The sequence below is a fragment of the Melanerpes formicivorus genome, unplaced genomic scaffold, assembly GCF_026170545.1.
Source record: "Melanerpes formicivorus ecotype bairdi unplaced genomic scaffold, bMelFor1.0.p_v2 SCAF_5, whole genome shotgun sequence".
NCBI lineage: Eukaryota > Metazoa > Chordata > Aves > Piciformes > Picidae > Melanerpes > Melanerpes formicivorus.
The window spans coordinates 30,718,645-30,742,516 of NW_027142357.1; the positions used below are offsets into that span (position 1 = coordinate 30,718,645).

Below are 23,872 nucleotides of genomic sequence, written 5' to 3' on the forward strand. Positions count from 1 at the left end.
TCACCATCTGGCCTTTGCACAAGAGGAACAGGGATGGATTAACTGGGACCAGGATTCTAGGTCACCCTGGTCAGACCTAAACTTCTTCCCTGGGAAGTCTCCTCCAGAAGGTACCAGCGCTGCTAATGAGAAAATCTTGTGTTTTGTGCAGGCAACTTGGCTCGCTGTGATGGCAGCGCAAGGACGCTGTGGTTTTCACACAGTTGCTCCTTCCAACTACTTGTCAACAGAGCGGTCACATGGGACTTGTATCCAATTCCCAAGGATGCTTTATTTATCTTCAAGCACAGTTCTCACTACAGATGGTCTCAATGTTTGAACCACAAAATACAAGGTGCTCAGAACAGGTGAACCACTGATTTCCCTAACAATTTTCAGCTGCAAAATTAAAGGGAAGGAGTGGGGGGGAGGAAATTACATGCTCGAGCCCTACACTGATTCACTGAATAGCTGTATAACCCTGCAAAGGTGTGCTTTTGCAATAGGCTCTAATCCCTGTCATGGAAAGAGTGTTTAAAAAAAACCCATAACATAATTAGTGCAACCTTATAATTCAAACTTTTTCCATGAGTCTAACCTGAAGACCACTCAAGTATCCCAAGGATCTGTACTTGAATAAAAAACAGTAAAACCAATTACTTTAACTTTCTTTGGGCAGTTAAACCCATTATTTTACATAGTACCTGTAATAAGAACATCCAGGTACCTCTAGATTTGACTGAATTTAACCATGCAGCTGTCTAGAGCTGATGCTGTCTCTGTTATATAGACAGAGAAACTGAAATGATCTTTGCCTCACAACAATGTTAGATGAAACCAAATCAAGAAGCAATGAGCTGTTCAGGAGCCCTAGGTCTGTTACTCTTTTTTCTTACATTTGTGAGACAGAGAAAGCCACCTGTTGCTTAAAATGGACTCAAAAAAAAAAAGACAAGACAAGAATTGCACACCAAAGACCCCTAGGTAGTACCTGGGGCTCCCTGGGGAAACAAAGAGCAGGGAAAAGACCCTCCAGAGGTCATTCATAGCTCAGGCAGGCTGAAGAAGACATCTCCAGTGATTTCAAAGAAATAAGGGGTGACTGCAATCTCAGTTTAGATGGCTCAAAAAGAAACAAATCTGTCTTATTCTGGATTCCCTTTACAGTTTATCATTGCATATTTATATGGGTTTGACAGAAATGGTTTGGTTTTCCTGCCCAGCCCTTCAGGTGACTGCACCTTTCTAGGGACAGGGATATCAAGGTTTCCACAAAGAAGCATGGATGTTTTTGAAGACCACCTAAAACCTAGCTTTAGCTATAAAAGCTTGACCTTATGCAGGAGAAGTAAAACTCATAACAAGGCTGACTGACATGTTGCAATAAATTTTAGACGTCACCTTTTTCTCCAAGTCAGGCTCCCTGAATGTTAAGAGGAACTTGCGCACATGTTCAGAGCGTAACCGATCAATACTTCTGGCATCGATGGCGCGGCCAAGAAACTCATCCACTTCATCTTCTGGGTTCATACTTTCCTGTGTATTCCTAAGGATGTCACAAAAAGGGAGCATAAGAGGACAAAGTCATTTCCCTCTCCACCATATGTTATCATCTGACTGTATAACAAGCTGGAGGTTAATGGCATTTTGCTTATGACAGCTTCAAGTTGAAAAATGGATTATGAGCCGAGACAAAAATGACGTTGGCTCTAAAGCTCATTGCCGGTGCTGAGTTCAGCAGTGAAAGAAAAAGACTTGCCATTTTTCTTTACTATATTCATATTTTTTTCGTGCTTTGCAGTCTTTTTTCCATCCCTCATTTTCTAAAACCAACCAGCAGTCCCCTTCCACTAGTCCTCTGACTTACTCTTCCCTGAGCTACTACGCTGTTGTAGCTGTTAGTGCCTGCACTGGCAAAATGATTTCTATGGCCAGCCATATTTCTTGCTTTAAAACAATTAATTTCTGCAAATATTTCTGTGAAAAATTCTACACTTGAATAATTCTCCCTTTCTGAGAAAAAGCTGTTCACAGAATGAAGGTAGGGAAAAAAATGTGGCCTGCTGCCCTACTGCCTCCCCTTCACGCAGTTATGATAATAAAGCATAAAGCAAACAAAATTTTCTGTTTACAAGGTATTTACTCAAGGAAACAAAAAAAAATCAAATTGGATTCTGCTTTGTAAGTATATGGAACAAGATTTCTAAATTGCTTATCACCTTAATATCACTATGCTTCTGATGCTTAGCTACAGCTTCAGGAAAATGAGGCTGATTTCACAAAACTGTTGGAAAAAAAAACCCAAACCTACAACTTAAATCTCCCTGAAGCATTTTTCACTGAGGATCAGGAAACCTGAAGCACCTCCCCCACCTTTGTGGTTATTTTACAAATCTAACAGGATTTAATAACTTGGTGCTGTAACTTTTAATTGCCTGCCTTAAAACTAGCTATAGGCAGAAATGAAAAGCTAAACCTGAAGTGCTGTTTTTCTGCTCTTCCTGCGTGACTGCCAAGGTTATCCACAATTACCCACTGGGATATGCTCCCCACTTACACTGGGTCCTATTCCAGCAGGTAACTATTTCTGTGTGCAAACCCCATGACAGCACAGCAACTTATGGCTCGTGTTGTGTGACCTTCACTTTAGGCCCTCCAAAGAAACACTCCCAAGTTCTGACAAGCACGATGAAAAGCCACACTGCTTTATTTTCTGGCTTGTATTTGTACTGGATAACAATGCATAATGCACAAACACTGTGTTGCAGACAGCAGGTCCTTACAGGTACAACTCTGCAACGTAGCAGAGACTGCTCAAAACAGTTTACAGGCCAGAATGTGACTCTATTTTAAAAGCCAAAAGTCTCTTTTCAAAAGAAAGACTCCAAAAGCTTTCTGCAAAACTGGACCAGATTTGAAGAAGGCCTCTGTAGTCTAAGTCTACCATGTCCCTCTTGCCAAGAGAAAAATAAATCAGGTCCATCTATTTGTTTCCATTTCAACTGCCTTCAGCCCAGCCAGCGAGTTGACTGTGTCTGCACCTCATCTGGGTCATGATGACACACCGTGATCTATTTAGTAGCCATATGTCATGTGCAAATCCAGCTCATCTCAATGTTGTATCTGTGTTTCAGCCAACATTCAGTGGGGTTTGAGAAAAGACTTTTTTTTTTAATTTGGGGGTTTTAGGGTCATTTAATTTCTTGAGCTTCATATATTCCACTTTGAAATTAAAAGGCTTTTTGTCCCTAGAAGGACAGGACATTTGATTTAGTTCTAGACATTTCCTTAGAGGAAGCACATCTGCTTGAGCATTCAAGACAATGCTGCTTATTTTCATTCAATCCTCACAATACCTTCTGGACTCGTTAAAATAAGCAGGGAAATCATTAGACTTTGTATTTACAGAATATCTTCCAAGAGCCTGGAAGTTATTTACACTTTGGTGTCATTCAAATTTAGTCATTTCATACCACATGTAAGACATGCAATACATTTTCCCCTAGAAGCAAAGCAAAAGAATCAGCTCAGCATCTTGCTGAACCTCAGTTAAATTTCAAGTTCTAGTCTAAAAGCGTAACTCAGGAAGACATGAAGAGAAGAAACTGCCTGCTTGGGCTTTGGCCTCGGCCACCTCCAGTTCAGTAACGTATCATTGTACTGCTGAGGGTATCTCTAATACTGCAATAACTTCTATGGCTACAGATTGTGTAGAAATACCCTTGCAGCTTTTAAATTGCTGTGCTGGGATGGTCACCTTCAAGCAGACTGCAGGGAAGCTTAGTCACCTCGCACATACCTATAGCTGCCTGAGTGACTTTCGTAGCCAACCCAAATTACTGTACAGCAAGTTTGGATACATTTGCATAAATGTAATTTTAAATGGAAATGCAAAATTTCCCTCTGGTAAGGAGTGCCCTGGAGGCAGTGCTTGTAAGTCAGAGCTGAGGTACTACCCTAGACTAGTGAAAATCATGTGGAAATACTTACTGATATGTTGACAGTGTGAGGAGGGAAACCCCAAGGATTTAATTTCAGGCAACTACAAAACTTCCAGAAACACCTCTTAAAAGCACTGCTGAAATACCTCCACATGTAGCCAGGAGAAAATTGTTGCAAGGGACAGCAACAGCATGAACAGAGCTTTTGCACTCTGCAAATGTGAAAGCTAGCACTTAACCCAGAGATGCTGGCTTCAGAGCAACCAACAATGCTCTGCATCAAGTTTGCAGTGAAGGACAAGGGAAGGAAAGAATGATTCTTAATACTGCCATATTCAAACTTATCACCTCTCTTCACTTTTGGGGAGTTGCTCTCAGTGCTCAACCACCATAATGATAGTTTTCCCAAGGCTGAATACTTAGAGCCCACAGCAGCATTTAGCTGTCCCACCTCACACAGGTCCACTTAGTTCTGACTGACAGCCTGATAAACATGATAAGGGGAAACAGCAACAATTTTAAGCATCAGTTTCCTCTGCCACTGCCTGGTTTGCTCTGTGCAAGCTACAATTAATGCCATTTGCTAGGATTGAAAGCATAATTATTGCGAACACCTTCAATATAGGAAATGCTTCAGTTAGGTCCAGCTGTAGAAGTTAAAATGAGAACACAATTGATGTTTTTTCCCCTCAAAACCGAATTTGCAAACTGCTTGTGATCTTCTAAATTCTATGTGGAAAAAAAAGAAAGAAGAAAATGCTGCTCTAATGTGGCTGTATTTTAGAGCAGTAAAGTTCAAATTTACTGTTTAAACTAAGCTGTGATTTCTGAGTTCCCTAGGTGAACCTGTGTTAGCAAGGGGATTGTAATGCATGATCTAGGTGAACCTGTGTTAGCAGGGGGATTTACTGCATGATCTCTGGAGGTCCCTTCCTACCATACTGTGAGTTCATTTTTATATATAGAAGTAGGTAATATGCAATGGAGAGTAATACAAAATACATTCAAACAAACTCAGAAGAGATACGTACAATTCAATATGCACACAATTGTTTTTTATCAGAGATGTTCAACACTCGGCCATACTTTATGGAGTATTTTGCCCTTGGGATGTTTTCAAAGCAGCTAGTAGTGAAGAATATTGGGGGCAAGGGGAAGAGCAGCAAGCATTTTAATTACAGAAAAGCAAGTTAGAGCCACACAAATTAATAACTGTTTTGTGAGCAGTGGCAGCTCTGAATGCACATCAGTCAGTGCTGTGCCTTCAACTGACTGTCCCTCCATAAAAAACTTCTGGGGAGTCCAGGCTGCTACTCTTGCCTGCTGGGCATTAAGTTTTGTCTTTCTTTCTTTTTATTTTTTTTTTATAATATGAGAAAAAAAAATCCCAGAGTATGACAGAAATAAATTTGCTTACTTGTCCTTGGGGTCCTCAAAACCCTGAAAGAAAGGAAAAGGACATAAAGGTTAGGAAACCAGGAAGACCTTGAGAACACAAAGTACCCTAAGAACAGCATTTTGCAGAGGAATTTTCAGGGCACTCATTTGTTAGGTGCCTTACCCACCCAAAGCATTGTTTTGTGGTGCTGTGTCATCGGGCAGACAGATCAGTTTTGGAAAAACACATGCCTTCAGATGTAAACAGATGCAACTGAAGGCAAGGAAAGTGCTCCAGCTGCTCCGCTTCACCTCAGGTGTCTCCTCTTGTGCACTCACCATTACACATGACACAATGGAAATGCTAATGTTGTAAATGAGGATGCATTTTATAGAATGACAGAACTATAGGAGAGTCTGGGTTGGAAAGGATCTTTAAAGGTCATCTAGTCCAACTCCCCTGCAATTGGCAGGGGCATCTTTAACTAGATCAGGGTGCTCAGAGCCCTTTCCAACCTGATCTGGAATGTTTCCAGGGATGGGGCATCTACAACATCTCTGGGAAACCTGTGTCAGTGTTTCACCACCCTCACTGTAAGACAATTCTTCCCTGTCTCTAGTCTAAATCTCCCCCCTTTTAGTTTAAAACTATTATCCCTTGTCCTGTCACAGCAGGCCCTGACAGAAAGTCCCCAACTTTCTTATGGGCCCTTTGAAGTATTGAAAGGCCGCGATTACGGTCTCCCTGGAACCTTCTCTTCTCCAGGCTGTACAAACCCCATCTCTCAAAGCCTTTTTTCACAGGAGAGGTGCTCCAGTAGTCTGAACATTAAATTGAAACAAAACTCAGAATAGTAATATAGTTCAACTATTGTATTCAAAAAAGATGCACCTCTTTATGCCAGGGCTCAACTAAGGGAGGGAAGTGGATGTATTTTGGTTCTTGTCTCTTCAAGAGGAACCTCAAGGGGCTCTCCTTCCTTCTCCCCTCACTGCACACACAAAACATGTTTTCTTGAATGAGATTTCAGGAATTATTTACAGTATTTGTAATGGCCAAAATGTTCACAATTCCTTCAGGGCCACATGAACTGAGTATGTATTTATGGATCATCCACGGTTTAAGTGGCTAGAAGGCCTCAGGGAAAAATACATACAGAGGCATAATTTTGTATGTTTAGCATTAACATATCTAATAGACCAAATTGCATCAAAATGGCCATTTTGCATGGGCTGAGATGGAATCTGCCTCCAGCATCTTGGCTTAAATTTAACTGAAGTCAAGAAAAGTTGTATGTTTGACAAGCAGGGTCAAATACTCAGAGGAAGGGCTTGTACCCTGTGTTTCAAAACATAAACCAAATGTAGCTGGGAGATAGTAAGAATTCCTTTTATTTCCCTCCCAGAGATCTCATGCCAGCACTGCTCAGAGCACATGAGGATACTGCAGCTGCTGGACCTGCAGGCTCTACACCATTCTGGGAGACAGCAAACTGAGATTAATCACTGTAAAAAAAGTAAAAGTATTCTGGGGAAAGTCTTCACACAGCCACCTTCTCCCACACCATCAGAAACAAGAACGCTGACCAGACACTAAACAAGAACAGGTTTTGCCCCTGCAGCTAGTTAGCAATGCAGCAGTATGGCAAGAGGCAGAAGTAAAGCCAGCACAGACTCCTTCAGAACAGCATCAGCTTTGCAAGAGGGAAAAAGTGAGTTTTGTCACTCAGCTCAACAGCCAGGACAGTGATTCACTGAAAAAACGATTTCCATTTTTACATACTCCGCTTCAGACTAAAACCATACTTCCAAACAGAAACTGCAGTTCCAACATTGCCCATCAGAAGTTCAGATAAAGGAACTCTCAGTCCCATCTAACAACCAGCAGCAGATCCAGTGGGAAGAAGGAAATGGTCATGTGAATTCCAAGTTAGCATGTCCAGTTATACAAGCCAAAATAAACATGTACTTTTGATTTCACATTAGAGAGTGATGAAGCAATCATTCAAATGACTTTTTGTTGTGTGGGTTTTTGTGTTTGTGATTTTTTCCCCCTCCCTTTGCTTAATAATGTTACAGTTGTCAGGAATATCTGATTGATTTATTTATTTATCTTCTAAGCAATGGTAAACACAGTGCCAAAACTGAAAGCTCACTGATTAATCATGCAGACAAAATGCTCACTAATTTGTCTGGTGTCATAGTCAGTTAGGCTGAGGGGGAAAAAAGAACCAAACAAAAGAAGAAAATCAGCTGCACACAAATAAGTACCAGACAAGAGATAAGGGGAGGGAACTGATGAGAAAACAGACAGTACTTGTTTACTAGACAGACATCATGCTCACATATTCAAGCTCAGCCACATGGGAACTGGATGTCTCACTGCAGTGACAGAGTCCTCATAACCCCTAAAATGGTCTGATTTTCACAGACAGCTGTGTTAACCATTCATCCCACTGAAACTACAGAGATCTCATACTGTTGCCTTCTAGGTGCATCAGTGTGAGGCCGCAGGCCAGCTGGGTCAGGTTACCATAGCACCTCAGCAAGTGCGTCCTCAAAAAAATTCCCTAAGTATGCTGGAAAAGGCTGCATATTTAACTGGTTGATCATATGGGTGATCACTTGATCAAGATGGAAATTGATTGTCCCCTGCTTCAATCCCATGGCAAAACTGTTAAAAGGAGTCTCTAAACTAATACAGAATCAGTTGATCTATCTTTCAAACTAAAAAACCTACATTGTGCATGAGGCTCATGCTGCTGTGTTTCAAACTAAAAACTAAAAACCCAAACAAAAGAGGCATATCTCTGGTAAAGCAAAAAAGGAAAAGATTATCATATTTTCTTCTATCTCTATTTAACAAGGCTAAATATTTAAGAGTGACTTGAACTTTAATTAGGCAGAGTCAGATTAAAATTAAATGTAGTATGAACCTCTGTAAGTTAAGCAAACTAAATTATTCACTTCAAATGTTCCCATTTAATACAGAATACTCTTTAAGCAGAATTGCCCAAACTGGAATTGTTATGGAGAAAGACCTGCAGGATAACTTCAGGAAAAAAACACCTCATGCACAGCTTCTTTTAAAAAAATGGTCTTTTATTACAGGAGATCTTTCTTGTTTGCACTGAAAGACTTCGCCAAGATACAGAGCAAACACACCTCCAGGATCTCGCTGCGACCAGAGATTTTCCTCCCTATCCATTAAAGCATCCATGTCTCAATCACACACCAAGAAGCCTTTTAAGTGGAGGAGATGATTGCACACACAGGGTTATGATGTTCACCCTATTTTGAGTTGGGAGGAACATTTTCCCCTGGGTTTTGGTTAATGTGTTTTCACCTCCTCCTACTTCAAGGGCATGCTTCATCCACTGAAAAATCTTCACTTAAATTCTATTATTTCCTTTCCTTTGCATGAGGCTTGGGCACTAATTACACATTGCTCTTGTTTCTTCTCCACAGATCACAAACAGTTTAGTTTCCTTACGACTTGGATGCTTTGCTCCAATTAAAGTACTTTGGCTCAGCATAAGGCTGCTTGCAGGAATTGCAATGGTTTGTGTTACACACAGGGTAAACATGAAGCACAACCAATCCTTCAGGACTAAGACACTCTTGATCTAGTAGACAAACTTCCAAGCTCAAGCAGTAAGAAAAGTAAGAGAGGCTGCTGCAGCAAGTGGATCTATGAAGCATCCCTAATTTCACCTGTCTGTGCTCACTGCTGGAGGCTGGGTAGCTGAGCTGGGTTTGTATTCAGGTGCAGAGCAGGTTTTGAGCTGCCCAAAGATGTCAGGATTGGCATTCCTGCACACACATATACAGAAATCTAAATACGCAGGAAAACAGACAAACAAGCTGACAGAAATGAGGTGCCTATCATTTAGGAAAGGGTAGGAAGAGATGCAGCCACTTCCTGGAGTTAAAAATTTAAATCCCCTTGTGACTGCTTATGGAATTGTGCCCGAATGAAGCAGCACTGATGGCTTTCTAGGCTGCTATGAAGGCTGGGAACTGTTAGCAGGGATAAAAAATGGCAGAAGTGGTGATGGCTACAAGAATCAGGCAGATAGAAGTTCATAGGAGTTCAAGAACAGCTTCATAATCATGATGATTAAGTACCCTTTGTTGAGGCCAAAATTCCTTTTCTCTAGAAGGGAACATAAAGCATGAGATTGGTCTTATTGCAGTGCAGTACTAATGGATTGTAGGACCTCATGCAATTTTTATTCAGCCTCATCTTAAATATCCCCAGTACTGGAGTATTTCCCCTTCCCCCAGGATGCTGCATTATTCTGCACCAGACTGCCAACCTAAAGGTAATACCACTTCATAACTGCCCTGAGACTAAACCAGTTCTCTCTCTGACTTCAGGAAATATTAAGCCAAACTTAGCTGATCAGCTTCCTGAGAGGCACTAGCACCTAGCAAAGAACAGTCCTGCTCTTTCTTCTTGTCTGCATGTGATTCTTTAAAACCCATATTTTTTTTAATGGCAGGTCAGGTGGCTCTGAATTTACAAGCACTTACTTTTAATGACTATCCTCAGTGGGAGTAGACGTGCAGGAGGAAGAAAGAGGGAATATTATATTACTGCATCTGTCCCCAAGGCTTACTACTATTTTGTGGAGGATATTTTATGAATATCTATTGTGCTAAAAGCTCATATGACTGCCATCTCTCTGCTTGACTTCTAAATTAGCTAAGCCCTTTTCTTTGAAGATTAAAACTGATTCCCTAAATAGAACGATAAAGTGTTTGTCAAAGCCTTGACAAGCTGACTGCTACATCATAATGATTCAAATCAAGAACCATTAGAAATAATAATTCCAACTTTGAGAACATTAGCTGCTATTATTAACATATTGTAAACATGCAAAGAAAAGTGGAATTGACTTTACACCCTTTTAACTTTACATTTAGCTCCAAAAATCAGACTGTAGAGGGGCTGAAAAGCTCTCTGACCTTCTTAGTGGCAACATGGCTGGGAAGCATGGATTTCACCCTAAAAACTTCACTAGCAACTCTGCCAGAGATTGTAAGACCAAAAGTGAGAGAGAATCTAATTTTTCTTTTCTTCCCCCCCCCCCCCCCCCCGAATAAAGTTAGAATGAGACTCATATGGTGCTAAAAAAGAAATCAAAAGAACTTTAGACTTAGGGACAAAATGAGCTTTGCCAGAGGTCAGGATGGCGTGCAAAGCAAAGGTGCTTCACAGAGACAGTGACCATGGAAAACAGGAGTGACAGGCTGAAAGTGGATGTAGTTAAAAACAAACCTGGTTTGGCCCCACTGCTAAACAAATTATTCACATCTGTTTTCAACAGTGTTGTGCATACTGCCTTTGTCCCTGTGGTTAGCAAGACAAGTCCACGGAGACAGACACTGTCAGGTGTAAAAGCAGGGACAAAACGAAGGACTTCAAAGCACTCAGGCCAGAAATAACACAATTTCTATATGAGAGTCCAGGAAGAACTGGCACAGAAAAGCCTGATAGAAAGGATATTTAACAAGCATCTAAGTGCAGAACAACAAACTGGCAGGAAACCAGTTTATGAAACAGATTACATGATGAGTGTGTCTGCTATAGCTGGAGCACAGACTAATGAGCTCCAAAAAGGAACGCTGAAGTGCTCCTTTTCTGCAGCCCGCCCTACTTGATAAATAGACTTTCATTCCACTGCACTGCTCACAGATGGCAAAACCCTCTATTTTGTTCTACTCAAAATTATTTTGTGCACAGCCCTGGGCTAGTAGACTGGACCTGGCCAACCCCCTGAATTCACTTGGCCCATCAGATTTTTATCTAGAGAACATAACTTTTTGCTTTTGAAATAGGTCTTCCCTTATTTTTAATTAACTTCTGAGTCTGAACTCACACCTCTGAGAAGTGCAGGTGCTCACATTTCCCAGTTTTCTGTCAACTCTGAATCAAAATGATTCTATTCTATGGTTCTATGAAAATCTCTCCAGACCAAAGCTCATGTTTTCAAGCAAAATGGTACATGGCTCTGCACCTCGTTTGTGAACCGTTTCCAGAATTTGCAAAACAGAAAAAGACATAAGAATAGGTAGGCCTAGAACTGCTCTGTATTAATTCCTGGCTCCCTAATCTCTGCCCTTTCATCTTTATACTCCAAATGATGATAAACATAATATACTTCCACAGAAACGACTATCAAATAGCCTTGTAATGAGATGCAGACATTGAATCTAAGCCTAACCATCCTTAATTGAAATCACCCACTGGCACTGGACAGAGCTGCTCATCCTCCTTGAAAACCAGACCCAAACCAAAGGATGCAGCAGACCTGAATCCTTTGGTCATTAAAGCCTCCTGCCAGCTTTAGGAAGCTTTGGAAATCATCGTGTTAAGTGCCACAACTCCACTCACTTCTGATGCCCACCTGTGCAACACTGCTGTGAACATTAGAGAAAGTGTTTCTGTGAAAAAAAGAGAACTTTTATCTTTGTTTCTGAAGGATTAGTTCCACTCAGAAACTAACCAACACTTTTGAATACTGACATGATCCAAACCTCTTTTTCCCATATGACTGTGATTTACTCTAGGAAAGGGTATTGAGTAGTGGAAAAAATATCAACGCAAGACTTCCCAGCGAACATTAAACTCTGCCTAAGTTCTACAAAAGCAGTTGCAAATCATCTCTTGCATCTTGATGATACTTATCCCTCTTTTAAAGCATTTAATCAAGGATGATTGCAAACCCTGATCTATGAGAAGAAAAGCTAGGTTTGCAGATGAAGATACAAAATTTTACGAAGCCTCTCGCAATCTGAACAATTGACAATGCTTTATATGGTTTTGACTCGTTTGTATGAGATTACACAGAACATATCAATCAGGCAAATCCTCTTTTCAGAAGCACCAAAGCAATTATATAGCATAACTGCAGGACAGGATTGCTGTTTGTGAGTTATCTAAACCAAATTTGCTGTATAAAACCCAGAGCTGACTAACAATTTCCTTCCAGGTCTATAGCAACACAGGGAGATTACAGCAGAAAGGATCATTTGAGGGTTTCTCCCTGCTTGATGAGTTCAGGGGATTCTGCACACTACAAAAATAATGGGTCAAATTCCTCTCAATTGGGTGCCCCTGCCCAGCTCCACTGACGTCAGTATTGCTGTTACCAGATTTAGCAGATGACTGCTGGAAAAAGAGGATAATGGTGACCTTCACATCAATGAAACTCTTAGGAGGGTGAACCGTTAGTGTCTCATTCATGGACTCAAATTCTTTGATGGAGCTGCACTGCTGACTGAGGAAAGCTTGCCCTACTGAGTTTTATTTTGATTTTTTGTATGTTTCTGATGTTTGAGTGGTAAAGTTGGCACAGAACCAGCCATAGTGTCTGTTCCTCTGAAGCACCTGTTCCTCGGTTTTGATTTTTGAGTAAGAAGAAAATCTATTATAAGGACAACTTGGAGACACAAAGGGAGGAAGTGAGCCATATTTGTAAGGCAACATGCAGAGAATTGTTTGATTTAGGTCAGGGTGAATAGGACAAAGAATTATATTTTATGGTTGAATGATCAAACTTGTAGATGAGTGTTATTTAGTTAGAAACTAAACACAAAGCAATCAAATATCATGTAGAAGACTATGCAGAGCTCTGAGCAGTGCTGAAAGAAAGCAGGCAGTCCCCACCTGAAAGAAATGCTTGTCCTGTACTGCATTGGTCATATCCAGGATGCATTGTTATAGCCTTGCCTCATCTGCCTGCACTCCTGTTTCCTACACAGGAATAAGCCCTATGTAATTTCATTTTGGTTTCTACTTTGTAACTAACATTGATGTCCTACCCAATTTCACTGCACATTGAATGCTTCATTAGCAAGACTCATGACAGAGGCATGATCAGACTGAAATCAGTATTGCAGATCTTCAGGGGTTTATTTTTAATGTTCCTAAACTTCCTAATGTTAAACTTTTCCAACAGCTGAAAAAAGAAAAGGAAATTTGCCAGGCCACTACAATCATGATCAGAATCTTGCTAGCCACTCTGCTCACATTTGATTAGAAGGACTCAGAGGTACGTGTTTCTAAACTGAACCTTCCCCAAAGCATGTGACACAAGCTAACCTGCTCAGTGTAAAATAAATATGATAGCTGTATGGCAGCTTAAAGATCATAGAAATAGAGAATCACAGAACACTAGTCTGGAAGGAACCTCAAGGGTCATCCAGTCTAACCTCTTATGGCAAAAGCAAAATCTAGACAAGATGACCCAGCACTCCATCCAGTCCAATGTTTGGAAACTCACCACTTCCATGAAGAGATTATTCCAATGGCTGATTGTTCTCATTGTGAAAAATATTCCATTTGTGCCCAATTGCAATCTCCCCAGCATTAGCTTTTACCTATTATCCCTTGTCTTTTCCATGTGATTCCTTGTAAAAATGGAGTCTCCATGTTTTTTTGTAGACATCCTTTACATACTGGAAAACCATCCCAGCTGGATGTGGTTTTCTAACCTTGTCATAACCTTGATAAGGCTGAGCAGAGTAAAAGATGCAAGACAGCCATTTGCCATCTAGAACTGTGCTGTAACTTTGGAAGGCATCAACAGTTACCTTTTTACTGCTGTTTACAACAAGCCTCTTCCAGTTTACAGTCAAACACAATCCCCAAACTGTTTTGGTTTTTTTTAATAGCAGTTTTGTTTCACTGATGAAAACTGAGTCCTGAGTGGTATTTCTAGAAGTCTAAAATCCATCAATATTTATAAAAGCACTCTGAAATCTATATTAGGAAAAGCAAAGTATTTCTTAGTGGTGTATAAATATTGTTACAGCTATAAATATGTGAGTACTCTCAAATGCTTTCAAGTCTGTTTACTTTTGACCCTTTTGCAATTAAAAACTGGGCCAGAGAGACAGTGTGGAAGACAAGGCTGGTGTATGGATACTTGAGGGAATGCTACTCCTTTGTGCACAGCATGAGCAGTACAAAAGTCTGCATTTCCAGAGAGATACAGTCACTGATCCTGGACTGACTGCCTTTGTTTAGGAAACAATAAACATGCTGTAAAAAGCAATAAAAATTGAAAGCAGCTGTGCTGCTCTTTTGCCGTGCTCTGGCTCTTTTCATAGTCTGTACACAGCCACAAAGCTGATCCTGCCTAGGCTTCTCTGCCAGTCCAGGGAGTGCAAGGCAGCCCTGCACCTATTCCACACCAGCAACATTGCCCTGTCCAGCTCCATGGGCTCTGAGGGCTCTGGCAGAGGCTGCCAGCTCAGAGCAAAGCTCTTTGCCCTCTTGCACCATTTGGTCCTGATCTTGCTGCTGCAATTCTACCAATTTTCTAGGGGCCTCAACTGACCTAGCAGCCCAACTTAGCAGCCCCCAGGATCAGCATTCTCTGGGCAGTGGCTTCACTAGCTAAGGGGTGTTAGGGTCAGCAATGGGCAGCATCAGTGTCTCCTCCTTGATGCCTGCCTGGAGGCTCTTCACAGCAAGAAAGGCCACCACCAAACAGCAAGAGGGGAAACAGAAGGACTGGAGAAGGTCTGGAAACCAGACTGGTGCATGAAGGAGATAAAAGGGCTTTTGGGCAGGATGGAATAAGCTGGCACAGTTGCAATTCCAGCTGACTTGGGCCCTAGTTAGCTAGGGCAGGACTAGAAAATAATTCCAGTTATCCAGGACAATTTAGATTTCTGCTGCATGGACATGGCTAAGATACTTTATGTTATTTACATGTGTGTGCAAGTGCCTGAATAAACTCCTGTGGAACAACTCAGCCTAGGAGCATCATGGAAAGTCAGCTAGATTCAGCAGAAGTTAAGCTTGAAGCCACAAGCTTGAGAGTGGCAGGGACCAAAGACCTCCCCACGCTGCTGGGTGGGCTGCCCTCCCACACAACCCACCAATGCACTTTCAATGTGCCTAGATGTGGGAGTGTATTGAAATGCCACAACAAAAGAGGAGGGAGTTAAAAAAAGGGATATACAGCTGCCTTTAATACTAATCTGCCTCATAAGAAGAGAGACAGCTACCAGAGTCAGTATTCAAAGGAAAGGAAAATGGCCCCAAATTATCCTGTTTTCTATTAAATATAACAGTGCCCTCACCAAAATGCAATTCAAGGACTTGAATATTCTCTTTTGGGGAATTGTAGGTAGTGCCACAAGACCTGTCTCCCTTTTTTCTGAAGTACAGCTGTCTTCATAATGCAAAATATTCCAATCTTGTGACAAAAACCTGTTTTTATAACCATCCAGATTACCTTCCATGCACAAATGTATTTGTATCTGCGTATCAAGATAACCTCACTGCACAGCACTGCAACATTACATGGCTGCTGCCTGAGAACTATCCCACAATTACCCTTATAAACATCTGCTTTAAAATTGCAGAGCTAGGGAGCTCCAGATTTTATGGAGAAAGGTGATGTTGCGCTGCCTTCCTTCAGCATACTACTTTGAGTACTCCAACCTTACATGTTTGTAGTTTTCAAGACAAAAGACTACATCGAATTGCATGAAAGCAGTCCAAGGGAAAGGTGGGTGCTGTGGAATGAAGAACACATTTTCAGGATCTTGTGAAAGCTACACCAGCTCACCAAAACCAATGACTTGTCATCCCAGAGGAGCACTGAAAGAAGCCTTTGTAGTTCTGCTCCCCTTCTGTCTGTATTTTGTATTCTAAGCAGGGAGTTTGCAGGCAGTGTGCATGTGTGTGCAGTCAGCATCCACTGTGCATGAATTTCAGCACATGGCATCCACGCAACACAGTGTCAGAGGCTGTACCGCTGTGCAAAGCCGAGTGGTACCAAAAAATGTATATTTAAATTAGAAGTTAACACAGAGAGAAAGAGTTGAGACAGGAGATGGAGAAATTGTTCCTATGATCTAATCAATAAAATATTAATCTAGCAGATATTAAAATGGTTTCTAGGCCACAGAGAGCAGCGTGTTTTCATTTTGACTAATGGGAAATACTATAAATAATGGACTTTTAAGAATAGTCCCCAAGAACAACAAAAAGTCTAGCTGAAAATAACACATCTGAATCAGGTTCAAATTGGTTTGCAAGAAATAGCCTGACGTATGCAACATCAGCCTCTGAAAAAGAAGCTTAATACAAGAGGCTATAGAGAAGTAGATTGAGTGGAAAAGATTTTCTGAGCTGCTGCATTTGTAAAAAGGTAAATACCATTAACAGGGCTAGGTTCAAGATAAGGAGAGAGAGAAAAAAAAAGAAAAAGAGAGAAGCTTTTCCTCCTACAAGTGAGGGGCAGTGAAAATTTTTAGGACTCAGCTTGATATTTCAGTAAATAATTATGTTTTTCCAACTGAACAACCAGCTAGACACGGCAAACTGTAATTAACACCAAGAAGCATAATACCACTTGGCATGCTTATACCTTGTTTCTGAACAGGAGGCTGCAAGAACCCCTTAAAAGCTATTCAAAGAAACTTATAATTATAATTATGTGCTAGTGTGATTAGGCTCTTCTAATAATGTCATGCCTATTGAGTGCACCCTATTGAAAAGCCCACATTAAAAAATGCACAGTTCCACTGATCTGTGTGCTTATGTCAGAAGCCCTCATTTGGAGATCTGAGAAATGAAAAGGAACTCGACTATGGAGATTAAGAAATTTGGTTTAGCATTGTAAAATAATATTATGATTGAATAATATTAGCACCAACTATTAATAAATGTGCGAGCCTTTCCCATTAGGAGACACCACATGGGGCTGCTTAGAGCTGTGCCAAAATTTTTAATCTGTGGGAGTGAATCTCATGTTAAAAAGTCTCTGAATATTTTAAGGCTGTGGTGACCTGGAGTAGAACTTTGATTATGGGCAACAAAGTGGGCAATAAAGACACACTTTCAACTCGGCATGAAGCGTCAGACTAGCACTAGTAAGGTCATGGAGCAATCTGATTACTCATGCAATTAGAGACATTAAGTAGTTTTATGATTACAAATAGCCATTATAATAGAAACTCAGATTTCTTCATCTTTATTGCATAAAACAAAGATATCATCTACAACTTTATGTTAAAGGTTTTCTCAGTCCAATTGTCTTGGCAGCTAGCTCTTGTTCATTTTAATCTAGAAGGACTGAAAGGTATAAGCAAGAAATTAAGATGCTTGCTACTTTAGGCTAATTAACCTATGTACTCAGGAATGTAATCTCAAGAGTTAAACACAGCAGTGTGATTCCTGGAGACCCCTGAATACACATGAGCATGTAGCTTCTAGAAGGCAAACAGAATGCAGCTGTTATAATGCAAGCATGAAAACTTTGAAGGTGCTGGTCTGCAATGGTCTAGCACAAATGTATGCCAGCTGCTGTTTGGCTGCAGGTAATCACATCTGCTCACATGGCCTGGTTGAGTTTTTAGAAGGTGGGACAAATCAGATAAAAGAGCCTTCTTTGTGCCAATAAACCTCCCTTTGCCTCCCAAACAACCTCGCACCTCATCTCACAATCATTCACCTCCAAATGTACCAATTATTGTTATTTCTGGAGTCAAAGCAGAATTTACCACCCTCATTTGGCAAACACCCTCAGGGCTGCAAAAACCTTCAGACAAAGCAGGGAGTGATATATAGTGGTACATTAAGAAGAAAATAAATTCATGTCCATAAAGCAAAGCATTACCATTCTCTTCATTTCCTTGGAGACCTGGTGAGCTCCAAGATGGTTATAAAAGGGCCGGTCAACACCCCAGTGTGGCGGGTTATGGCTGATGGAATTAGCACGCTGACGGTTCATCTTGGCTATCGTAGCTTTCTCATCTTTCTGAAACACAAAAGGGAGAATAAATTTAAAGACATTTACATGGCAGTCTTTCTCCAAGTATCTCTTCTGATCTCTCACTCCAGAAGCTGGCTTTGTGCCTAGAACTTTAGGAGGTGGTCACTGATCAGGAGCACTCCACCATTTACTTTTCTTCTCATTTTTCAGAACACTTGCCTCTAAATAATGCCCACTATTTTACTCCTTTGCTTGTTTCGAATAGCCACCATAATCTGTGTAAACACAGGGAGCACTCCAAAATGGAGATACCTATTTTCAAACTGAATAGCTTCAGATAAGAAATTGCAGTTCCAAGCTGAGATACAACACAGGAGATTCCTGAAAACAAATAATAAAAGAAATCAAATCCTGGTGTGTTGTAAGAGGAATGACACATGGAGCTGCCTTGTTGAAGAACAGGAGCCTCGAAGCTCTGGGAATAAAGGATGCCCTTCTCTCTAAGTACAAGCAAATAATTTTCCACAGTTACAAGAGGACCTTACCAGACATGGTAGTGGAATCATGTAGATCTTGCAAAGAAATTAACTGTGTATTTGTTAAGGGTAATGGTACTGAAGAGTATGACAAACCAGTTCCTCTACCCTACTGCTGGCTGGGATTTTTTCATTGACTTTCCTGAAGTTTGGCCAAAATATTTGGATTTCTTATTAAAGCTGGTTTTGAATCTTGGTTGTAATTGGAGCTTACTGCAAATTTTGCACAGGATCTGTTGGAAAGGTTTAATTCAAGCTCAGTGCCAGTTACAAGAGCACAGAAGTGCAGCATGTAACTGGGCTAAAACCCAGGCTGGTTAATTTCTTATTTTTAATATATTCTTTATCTAACCTGTTTCTATTTCTATTTCTATTCTATTGCTATTCTATTTCTATTCTATTCCATTCCTATTCCATTCTATTCTATCCTATCCTATCCTATTCTATTCAGGTTTCCACGAAAGACAGGACTTTACTGCACAAGATCAAACCCTTTAACCTTCTTCAGTGAAGACCCACTGCAGACTTGCTGAGTGAGGACTGAAATTTACCTGCACTGACTCAGAAGGCAGGGGGGTGGAAATTATTACATCCTTGCCTGAAAGAGACAAATTAGAGAACTTGAAAGTTTGGACAGTAGGGATAGATCCAACTTGCCTGCTTATAACTTGAGAGATTAAGGTTTTTCAAGAGAATTGCTGTTTCCATGAGATTACTGAAAGAAATTAGATATAATGTTTATTTTGGAATTCAGAAGGCATCTAGACATTAATAATTTAGAAAGAAAGCATCACTCTAGTATTTTGGTTGAAGTGTTGTATGACAATACAGGTAGGTCCACATCTTTCTTCTTTCCCGCCCCCCCCCCCCCCCCCCCCCCCCCCAATTACTTTGATTCTCCGCTATTCACAGTGACTTCTACCTGCCAGGAGTTTGCAAAATACTTGGTGTCATTTCCATGGTAACCAGAGAGTTAAATGTCAACTGTTACACTGCCTGAAATTATTTTTTTCAAAAAGACATTTTAAAAAGCTTGCTAAAATTCAGTGCTGGGAAAAGCTGCCTGATTGATGAGCATCGGAAATCATCATCTCTTGTCTTGCAAAGAAGAGACAGCTATGATGACAACATTTCCCATGAGACCCAAGTCCACCACACAGGCACCAAACGTTCCCAGCAATGCAGTACTACAGGCTTCATGGCCACTAGCTGGGGATGTGGTGCCACTTGCAATGGAGACCCTGTGTCAGTATGGTCACTGCTGCCCTGGGCTGCTAGTAAAGATCTTTTTTCATCCATCCAGGATGATAAGTGTAGGATCTCAAGAAACGTCATTGTGAGTAAACCTAAAGGAACTGTCAGCTCCCTGGGATTTTGCTGGGGATATTTGCTCCCACACTGCACATCCCCAGGACAGAAAGTGCCTCCCACATCACCTCTTTGCAGCATTGAAGCCATCACTGTTTCATCTGTGAGAGCTGAAGACTCTGCCACTTGGCACCAGCTGAATTTCACATGAGCAATCATGACAGAGCCACTGGATAACCTCCAGGAGAACTGTGTTTTAAAGGTTTCTAAAAATACACTAATGTGATGCAACACTGATGTCCAGATAGGAGTTGTTTTGAGGCTTTGTTTTTCAAAAGTCACTGCTCTTTATGGTCTCTGCCATCATTTGTAATACTTATGTGGGGTTTTTTTCAGTTATGAAATCTTTTTTCATAGTTATGCTCCATTCTTCTATGATGTGAGGCCAGAAAACTGGTATGAAGTAAGGTTTCACAATCTTCCAGCAAATATATATTGTTTTCAGTAACAGAAGTGCCACTGTCAATCCATTTTACCACAACTTAGTGAAAAGGCTTTCAACCAAAAGCAATCAAGAAAAACAGACACTGAAGCTAGTCTGGGGAACTATAAGAGCAAAGCTACAAATGCCTTCACATTAAAATATGATATGTAAAAGATATGTAGAACAGGTTTCTCCCCATGAATTAGCAAATTTAGTTAGAATCTCAGAAAGGCCTTAATGCCAAAAATCTAGGCAGATGTACTAACCTCTCTCAGCCCAGTGAGTGATCCTTCTACCTGCCTCTAGCGCTGGTAACTCTGACACATCACTTGAATAGTTTGAAGGGAGTAAAAGACCTCATACATGTTTATTGACACGTCTGCATCGAGGTAATGGTGGTACAAATAAGTAACTACACACTTCTGAGACAGTTTCTAACTATGAGGTCAGGCACTATATATTTTCCATGGTGACATGAACTCTGACAACATTTCCCTCACCTCCTGTAGAAGGTCTCCACTAGATTGTGAACTATATTTCAGCAGTATCTCAAATCAGATTAAAAATCAAACATACAAGCATAGTGGATTTTAGTTTCCCACATTACATGCTGCAGTACTACATTCTCTGGAACAATAGGGCTTTGCTGTTAATATCAATACTTATTCAAAACCTTTTTTTCTTTTTTTTTTTTTTTATATTTTTAAACCTTGTATCTTCAAAAGTTGAGCAAATTTATTTTCTGTAAAATGACTTGTTCAGTGGATGATGGTAACAGACTCTAAAAATGAAGAATTAGAAGGATCACAGCTCCTCTGTTTTCTTCCTGGCTAAGTGGCAGCGTGAGGACAATGAAAACACAGGGCTACCTAATGTATAATGAGACAGGGATGAAGAATAAAGAAAAGGAAGAGATGGTATCTTTCAGTCCAACTCATTACAGGTAGTACCAACATCAGCAGCAGGTGTGACAGTTCCTGACAGCAATGAGATTTTCAGATTTGAAGTGGCTAAACTCCAGCAAGTTGTTGTGGGAACTTTCAAAATCTGGACTTGCAAAGAGACTGTAAATCTTATTCCCAGGGGTTTTATCGTGTTCCCACCACCAGTTCCCACACTCCAAACTACAGTAATGCTACAGCAAAACTATAGAAATAGCTGGGATTTTTGTTATCCTTATCAGTCACATCAAGAACGCCTGTTACTTTAGTGTGCGACAAGATTTTCCAACCTATTGATCACTATCAGGACAACAAAGCAGTGAATTATGAGCATGCATCAGCCATTTCAGATGCAGCTACATATTACTCTTTAAATTGTCCCAAAGTCCCACAGACATGTGAATGGTGTTTCTTGCATTGGTGTTTCTTGTTACATGCTCCAAACTGTTGCTTTCATAAATCTATGAGAGTGGAACCCTGCTGAGCTGTAATTAAATTTGCTAAATTAAGGAATCATCACTTTAGATTGATTGTGTTTTAGGAAGAGTCACATGCACAACATTTAAGGACCATTTTGTTTCTTCAGCTGGATGAAGTTCCAGGATGCTATTTAGAAAAGAATGAGAACTGTTTTTCTAGAAGTCAGGGCCAAAGTTTTGTTGAGCCGTTTCAAGGCCACCATCAACAATCTTTCCTGAAGCTGTTGTGTACCTGCTCTTGTTGAAACACACACCCGTGCTCTCTGCAACTGAAAGACATTAGAAAAAATGTAAATATTTTCTTTGCAGTTTGCTGACTTTGTGCATTCAGCACAGTGTGTTTAGTCAGCAGTATTGCTCATCTGTTGACAGTCACATTTTGTTTCCATTTGTGTTCAAAGCAAAGCATTTCTCCAGACTTCTGACAATGCTGAGGGCAATAGAAGTAGCTGTAAACCTAACGTGCTGTTAAAATTCTGTTTGAAAATCTAAAGGCCCATTTCCCACTTTTCCAAACACATACTTTTCCACCCTCCTCAGAGTAAAACTTTTATGACAGGAAGTGATGAGAGGAGTAGCTGTGCAGCACTGGATCTCAAAGAAGAGCAGAAAGCTGTCAAAGGCCACCAAATGACATGCTCCTGTACCAACTACAGAAACCTGGGCAGCAGAAGAACTGGGACTACTGGATACTACAATAATTACTAAACTGAGTACTGTAAGAATAGCAGGAATGTGATAGGATAGCAGTAATGATGGGGACAGGTGTTTTGAAGAAAATGCAGGACAGATATAAAACTTAAGGAGCTACAGAGCTGTGTGTTAGAAATGCTACAAGAATACAAATGTAACAAGAATAAACCAAACCCACCCTATAGAAGGATAAAGGCATTATACTGAGTAATGCTGGGCAGTTCACTACAACGCCTCAGAGAGAAGTTTGTGAATCAGTAAAGATCTGGGAAATAGTAACTGTAGCTGGTAATTCACTGTTTACCTGCAAACAGACTTTGAAATAAAGAATGAAGATGAAAAGTCAGCATCAGAAGAAAGGCAAAGAACTTCTTTGAAAATTCCTGTATTTCTTTCCTGCTAAGGTCCACTAGAAACATATCCAAATGACTGAGAAAAATGCTGAATAAGGACAGAAGTCACACCTATGCAAGCCACCCTATATCATGTGAAGATAACAAACACTTTAAAATCTGCATTACTTTAGAACTGAAGGAACAAATTATTTCTCTTCAGTAACTGCCACTGCCGCAGCAGAGGCAAAAGGGAAGAGGGATCATAAGTGTGGGCCTACAAACAGAAAACATGACTAAACTGGAAGAAAACTTGAGGAATGATGTGCTCAGGTCAGAAGGACCTCCATCCCAAATCTGTGTAACACTGAAAACTGCAATTTCAGTTCTGGTAACAGATACCGTTCAGTCAGGGACCACGACACAGAACTTGCAGGGCAGCAAATACTGGGCTTGGATTAACAGCCTTGAGAACATCCAAGTTCATATACAAAGAAAAAATACAGTAGCTCTCATTGGCCATGTTCTCCCCATAGAGCATTTGAGAGAATGCTGTGCTGCAGATCAGTGGCTTAGAAAGATAGGGCAAAGAGCTGGTTTCCAGTGAAATGGATATCAAAGCATTGGGCTGGATTATTAGTAGAGTTACTCAATGATTAGTTAGGGGGAAGAGTAGATGAGAGAAGTAGAGGTAGTATTCCATAAATGGGACAAAGGGGGAGGATTAGCACACACCATTAGAGGGATGATCAAGTAGAAATGGGACATGAGACATTCAAGTGCACAAAATTACAATCATAAACTTCCTTTCATTATCAGGAATCACATCAATTCATCACAGAACAAATATCAGATACCAAAACAATACAGCTGTGCAAAAGGCAAAGGGTTCACTCGATTATCATGAAAATAGAGTTTGCTGTGAGAACTTGTGCTTGTCTCTTCTTCATTGTGAGAAGACATTAGAACAGTTTGTCGAAACAGAAAAAAAGCTGAGAGGGAGAGAGGTAATACAGCTGGTCTCTGCCAGCAGACATCAGACAACCAGAGCAACCAGGT

At 40.6% G+C, this 23,872-nt stretch overlaps 1 protein-coding gene across 1 annotated transcript in view; it reads right to left on the reverse strand.

Moving 5' to 3' along the window:
• ADCY5 (adenylate cyclase 5) overlaps positions 1 to 23,872 on the reverse strand; it is a 223,618-nt gene that overhangs the window by 27,133 nt on the left and 172,613 nt on the right. Inside the window, exons 8-10 of the mRNA XM_068139006.1 lie at positions 17,945 to 18,085; positions 5,338 to 5,360; positions 1,381 to 1,525 (exon numbers count right to left, since the gene is read on the reverse strand). Coding sequence (XP_067995107.1) covers positions 1,381 to 1,525; positions 5,338 to 5,360; positions 17,945 to 18,085 — 309 coding nt within the window. The remainder of the gene's footprint in view (positions 1 to 1,380; positions 1,526 to 5,337; positions 5,361 to 17,944; positions 18,086 to 23,872) is intronic.